At 35.5% G+C, this 6,604-nt stretch overlaps 1 protein-coding gene across 4 annotated transcripts; it reads left to right on the plus strand.

Annotated features, from left to right (window-relative positions):
* The first annotated feature begins 2,044 nt into the window (after window positions 1-2,044).
* LOC9330390 (serine/threonine protein phosphatase 2A 55 kDa regulatory subunit B alpha isoform) lies at window positions 2,045-6,604 on the plus strand. Of its 4 annotated transcripts, none has more exons than XM_021012129.1 (14): window positions 2,045-2,418; window positions 2,710-2,831; window positions 2,923-3,018; window positions 3,105-3,224; window positions 3,497-3,703; window positions 4,107-4,198; window positions 4,435-4,553; window positions 4,655-4,778; window positions 5,097-5,220; window positions 5,340-5,408; window positions 5,495-5,586; window positions 5,686-5,763; window positions 5,852-5,919; window positions 6,019-6,604. In XM_021012129.1, the coding sequence occupies exons 1-14, from the start codon at window positions 2,307-2,309 to the stop codon at window positions 6,153-6,155; spliced, it is 1,560 nt and encodes a 519-aa protein (XP_020867788.1). In that variant the 5' UTR covers window positions 2,045-2,306; the 3' UTR covers window positions 6,156-6,604. The 4 variants fall into 4 exon arrangements, with proteins under 4 accessions (XP_020867788.1, XP_020867789.1, XP_020867790.1 ...); XM_021012130.1 differs by having other exon boundaries at window positions 3,497-3,700; XM_021012131.1 differs by having other exon boundaries at window positions 2,046-2,418; window positions 2,728-2,831.

The raw sequence follows: 6,604 nt of genomic DNA on the forward strand, positions 1-6,604 counted from the left end.
TGCTTCTTCCTAGAGACTACGTCGTTTGGTTTATTCCCAGCCATCTCGAAGGTTGGTATCTCGCCGGATGTTTCTCAGGTCGCCTTCGCCGGAAAAACTGGAACTTTCTCTTCGCCGGTTTTTTGAGTTCAATGCAATGCCTCAAATCAAGTAGCAGACAATTCGAACGGAGATGTCGAAAACGAAGATAGATGAATGAATTCCGAACTGATTTCTACTTCTCTCTCGAATCTCTCGGAGATGTCGAACGAAGATGATGAATTCTTCGTTTTCTTGAATTTTTTTTTTTTTTTTTTCAAAACAAAAAGTAACTAAACCACGATATGAAACTAAACCGTAACGTAACTGTGCCATTTGGTTTTTCGTCAGGGGCATTTTCGTCATAAAATGGAATAACTGTCAAAACATGAGATTTGAATCTCACTTTGCCAAAGGGTGAGATCAAATCTTTTTTTCATGTTAAACGTGAAAATTTCTTTAAAAGTAAAGCATCATAGTTCAAAAGTGTTACTAGATACTAGTTTTTCACCTTTGTTCTCTTTTTGACAATCCTTACAACACACAATGTAACAGTTTATTAGTCTTTGTTTGTATTAATTCTTACCTTAAAGGTTAAAGCCTGCAACTAAATTGTTACCAGTGGATGCACAAGAATGCCTAAAAATCTATATTTGTGTTCTGTGTTAATGCAGAAGAGAGCGAAAAACCGAGTATCGGCCCTCTGCATGTTACATAAGGCAAATATGAGTTTATGAAGTTTCAGTGTAAATCCACAAGCTATAAAACAGTTTTCAAGTATATATAGATAAAATAGGACAACGGTTTTTCACAGATTTTCTAAACTGTAAGTTAGAGCAACGTAAATACAAGCGAATAACTACTAATCTACTCTTCTCAAGAATAGTTGCTTTGTATCTATATTGCTGCATCTGCCTACCTTAAAGAATCTTTCTACATTTCTAAATTCAAATTGTAAATTACTCCTACAGAGATTCAGTGAATCATCATTCTTTTCTTTCATAGAAGCCTCCCTTTTCTATGTTGATCACTTATTAGTTCACTCGTAGAGGTTCATCAAATCAAACATATAATAAATTACCACATTAGGTGTTTAAGCATCGATCTCGATAGCTGGTAAAACCGCGAATGTAAAAGCAGATTCAAAATTCCAAATCCAATGAACATTTAATCGTATCATGATTGAGATTTAGGATACTGAGATATAGAAGATATAAGCTAACTAGTGATCCTACTTGCTCGATTATACCGTAGTTTTTGGAGAGACTTCCTGGTCGGTCATCCACATTCTCGCTCCGCCATCGCGTACCATATGATGATCTTCAGATTCCGGCGGCCTCCGTCGTCGTTTGAACTGACTTCACAGTGTGTACTTAGTGATCAAAATAGAGCAAAGAAGAGTATTACTTGTTTCAGTCTTAACCGAAAATAAACCGTCTTTTTTTTTCTTTCTTTCTTCTTTTGTGAAATTATCCAAAAGCCCAATTTACAGCTAAGCAAATATATAATTTTTTTTGTAATGAAGTTTAATTTTTTATATATCGACTTAAAAATTTAATACTAAATTTCTAGTCGCTAGAGAAGACATAAATCTCACTTTTTTGTTTTAACATTACTAGTGTCTTTATTATATACACATCAACAGATGTGGAAATAGTACTGTCATGTGAAAATATAATTTAAAAGGATAAAGACAAATGAATATCGTGAAGTAGGATTCAACATATCTCTTTTTTTTTTTTACACATGTAGGAACAGATATCTTTATCCAAAGTCCAAACAAAGCTTAAAAATGAAAAAAATATTCTACATCCATTAATTATTTCAAGTTGAAATTTTGTTTTATGTCAAATTAGTCGTTTAGAAAAGAAAAAAAAGGTAAGTTTGGAAATAAATGTGATTTCCCTGCATTAAAATTTTACAATTAGTAATTATTTAAAATTGTGAACTTCATTCCATAAAAAGTGATAAACCAAAAAAGCAAAAAAATAATACCAAATATTAACATTTTTTAGTTATAATAATAAAGAGAAGAAAAAAAGAAAAGAAAAAAGAGGAGAGTGTCTGATTTTATTTGTTTGTCGAAATCTGGGAATCATCTGATACTCTTCTTCTTCTCCATCATCGATTTGCTACAATCTATCGGCGTCGAGCTCTATTGGAATCGGAATCTGTAATTTCCCGATCCGGCTAATTCCTCATCGTCGGATCATCATCCATTAGATTATTATTATTATCCAACGAGAGTGTGTGTGAATCGGAGAGCGAGCGAGAGAGAGAAAGAGGGAATGAACGGTGGTGATGAGGTCGTCGCAGCTTCGGCAGACCCACCTCTGCCTTTGGAATGGAGATTCTCTCAGGTCTTCGGTGAACGAAGCGCTGGTGAAGAAGTTCAAGAAGGTTAGACATCTGTTGACTACATCGGATTGTTTTAGCTCAATATTCGATCTAATCTATCAAATTGGAATTGGTGTTTTTGAATCTGGGTATGTTAGATCTATTGTGTGTTCTTTGATTGTTCGATTAATTTCGTTTTCATCAATGGAAAAGTTTTGATTTTTGGTCAACTTTGTTATCTGGGTAATCTGAAAGGTGTAAGCTTTGTGGTTGAATTAGATTCAATACTCATTTTCCATTTTGTTGAAATCGATGTTATTCTGAATTTTAGTTGGAAATTCTTAAAAACTGTAGCTGGTGTTTCCTCTGCAGTTGATATAATTTCAGCGATCGAATTTGATAATTCTGGAAACCATCTTGCTACTGGGGATCGTGGAGGACGTGTTGTTCTTTTCGAGAGAACCGATACCAATAATGTATGTCCACTTTGCCTTGCAAGTGTTTATTGATATGCAAATTTGGACATTTGGTTAAGTTGTTGTTGTTGTTGCATGCTATCGATTACAGAGCAGTGGAACCAGGAGAGAGCTTGAAGAAGATGATTATCCACTGAGGCATCCAGAGTTTCGTTATAAAACAGAGTTTCAGAGTCATGACCCTGAGGTATTTCGATTTACTCTGTTTTCTTACTCAGCAGTTTTGTGCTTTATCATTTTTCTGTCTTTTCATGCTTGATCATTGTCTACCAGTTTGATTACCTCAAGAGTTTGGAGATAGAGGAGAAAATTAACAAAATTAGATGGTGTCAAACAGCAAATGGAGCTCTTTTTCTCCTATCGACAAATGATAAAACCATCAAGTTTTGGAAGGTGAGAATTTCCTCTATATCGTTTGTTTGCTTTTGGATATTTAAGGTGTACAATGATAAAGCTGATACACTTTCATAATCAATCTTGAGAATGTTGAAATTTGAACTCTCTGGGTGTTGACATTGTTTGTTGCGTTGCTTATTGTATCTAGATGGTTCTACATCCTTAATATAGTACAGAGTTTCTCTTTGGATCTTTTATATCAACAATCTGTTGAGATGTGTATGTAGACGTGGTTCTTTCCTCTTTTTCTTATGTGAGAGTTTTAACAGGTTCAAGACAAGAAGATCAAGAAAATTTGTGATATGAATTCAGATCCTTCAAGAACTATAGGAAATGGAACCGTTGCAAGCTCGAGCAATTCAAACATTACAAGCTCATGCCTTGTGAATGGAGGAGTATCTGAAGTGAACAACTCCTCATGTACTGACTTCTCTTTGCCACCAGGAGGCATCTCTTCGCTGCGATTACCAGTGGTAGTTGTACTCTGAACAATATGTTTTCTTTATTGTCTGTGTCTTCCTAACTATTTCAAACATGCTAGTTTCAGCACAAACTCAAGTAAAACCTGCATCATAGAGCCAATCATTTATCTAACCTTTTTCTGGGTGATTGCTAAAACTCAAATGCAGGGTTTACGTTGGCGCCAATTGAGTTGAAGTAATATAGATCATATCATGTAGTATATGCGTCCAGAAAAATGATACAATTTGCTCAAATTTACAGTTAGTGATGCTGGACTTGTGTTTTTTCGTACTTGTCTCTTGTGCATTTTCCCGTTCCATGACCTTCTCTACCACTGATTAGGATTTAATTCTTAAGTCATGCAAAATTACTTAATATTGCTCATTTGTAGACTAATAGTGCATTTGACTTATACAGGTAACTAGCCATGAGTCAAGCCCTATGGCTAGATGTCGAAGAGTATATGCTCATGCTCATGATTATCATATTAATTCAATCTCAAATAACAGGTAGGGTTTTCACCTATTGGAATTCAACTTCCTTCCTTCTTACTAGCAACTGCTTTATTTGTCCGCGAGAAATTATATGATGTCACTATAAGTCGTCTGATAAATCATTGTCTTTCCAGATAATCAATGCACCTTTTTAACTTTCTATTCAGACTGACACCTTGTTGATATTTGTTCAGAGTTCTATGCTTTCATTGATAATGTTCTGCTCTTAATAATTTTTCTCTTATTATTAGTGACGGCGAAACATTTATTTCTGCTGATGATTTGCGAATAAATCTTTGGAATCTGGAAATTAGCAATCAAAGTTTCAATATTGTTGATGTCAAGCCTGCGAAAATGGAAGATCTATCTGGTAAGCCGTGGTCTACTGTTATCTCAGTCCAATACGTTACCCATCTACCATGCAATTGGATGCTATATCCTGCCTAATTACGACCATATTCGTTCATGCAGAGGTTATCACATCAGCAGAATTTCATCCTACCCATTGCAATATGTTAGCCTATAGCAGTTCAAAAGGTTCAATTCGCCTGATTGATCTGCGGCAATCAGCTTTATGTGATTCACATTCAAAATTGTAAGTCTGAGACTGGAAAATTTGTTAAGTTTCTTTATAGTCCAGTATAACTTCAAGGAGGATCTAAAAACTTGTATAATCATCTCAATTACTTCTTTATTTCATCAAAATTCGATTGCTACTATCTCTCTTATGTTTCTGTGAAACCAAAACATTTCATTCCAACATGAGAGATAAGTTTCTAGCATCATACCATGGAATACTCGATTATTATTGAGATGGATAAAGCTGCATTAGAGCAAATTAAATGACATTACTATTTTTTAGGATTTGATAACCTGTAGTAGCAGCAAAGGCTAACATTGCTTGTTTCTACAGGTTTGAGGAACCAGAGCAAGCAGGTCCTAAATCGTTCTTCACTGAGATAATTGCTTCAGTCTCAGACATCAAATTTGCAAAAGAAGGAAGATATCTACTCAGCCGTGACTACATGACACTTAAGGTCCATACTTTCACTGTTTTCATTGGCATTCAATATGAATGCCCTTGAAGTTATCAGTGGCTGGTTTCGAATTGTTCGTGTAAGGTAAACTGACCTCATGCTTATGTTTTACATGCCAGTTATGGGACATCAACATGGACGCAGGTCCAGTAGCAACTTTCCAGGTTCATGAATATTTGAAACCAAAGGTCAGTTTCCTAATACTTTGAGTGAGCTACAACATTTGGCGAGTTGATGCATAGCTGATTGGTATTCCCTTTGTGGTCATTTTCAGCTCTGTGATTTATATGAAAATGATTCCATCTTTGACAAGTTCGAGTGTTGTATAAGTGGCAATGGTTTGCGAGCAGCTACGGGTTCTTACAGGTATGCACCGAAAATTAGAGCATCTTCTTTTGTTATTCGCATTTTCAAAAGACTAGGATTCCTTGTATAATCATTCGTTCGATTTTATTCACTTTCCAGCAATCTGTTCCGTGTGTTTGGTGTTGCCCCGGGAAGTACTGAGACTGCAACCTTAGAAGCAAGCAGAAACCCAATGAGGTAAACTTGGTAAAGCCATTAAGAGTAGTGTGGTCTTCTGTTTCTTCTCTGTTGATGAAATGGAAATTTGTGTTGTGGTTTATCATAGGAGACATGTCCCAATTCCGTCGAGGCCATCCAGAACACTAAGCAGTATAACGCGTGTTGTAAGTAGAGGTCAGTTTCTCTCTCGGTCTCTCCCCCCCTCGCTTGTTTAAGTATTATACCCTTTAAACAATTGGCATGAAAATAATAAATACTGAAATGGTAAAACAGGATCAGAGAGTCCTGGAGTGGATGGAAATACTAATGCTCTTGATTACACAACAAAGCTGCTGCATCTTGCTTGGCATCCAAATGAGAACTCAATTGCTTGCGCCGCTGCAAATAGCTTGTACATGTACTATGCTTAACTCAATACTCAGCCAAAAAAAAGAAGCAGAAAAGGCGCATCTCCTTGCTCTAGACTCTGTTTTTCTTTGGTTCCCTATGGGTTGATTGATGGGGATTGCTATATACATCATTACCATCATCATTGTCACTCACACATGACCTGTAATCAGCAAAGGCAAGCAGTGAAGAACCAAATCATTTTCTCTTTTCTTTTCTTTTTTTTCGTAAGTGTAGAATTTTTCACTTGGAAACTACTTTACAGGCCAAGCAAAAAAAGAACAAAGAAAATCCGATTGGAAGAAATCGTGATTTTAGTAAGCTAATCATCTCATATGACTTATGGATGGATATAGATTAGATATTTTATAATCTTTCCTGGTCTTTTGTGTAATCATTGTTTTATTGATTCTTTTGTTAAACTTGTTTCTTACTTTCTTTACTTCTTAAAATAATACATTTCATTTACATA

This window comes from Arabidopsis lyrata (assembly GCF_000004255.2).
Source record: "Arabidopsis lyrata subsp. lyrata unplaced genomic scaffold ARALYscaffold_1, whole genome shotgun sequence".
In the NCBI taxonomy this organism is placed as follows: domain Eukaryota; kingdom Viridiplantae; phylum Streptophyta; class Magnoliopsida; order Brassicales; family Brassicaceae; genus Arabidopsis; species Arabidopsis lyrata.

Bases quoted from the DNA above. Each gene is read 5' to 3' on its own strand.
- LOC9330390 (XM_021012129.1), top strand. From the start codon at position 2,307: ATGAACGGTGGTGATGAGGTCGTCGCAGCTTCGGCAGACCCACCTCTG. The intron at 2,832-2,922 runs GTATGTCCACTT...TATCGATTACAG, and splicing joins AGAGAACCGATACCAATAAT to AGCAGTGGAACCAGGAGAGA. The intron at 5,409-5,494 runs GTCAGTTTCCTA...GGTCATTTTCAG, and splicing joins ATGAATATTTGAAACCAAAG to CTCTGTGATTTATATGAAAA.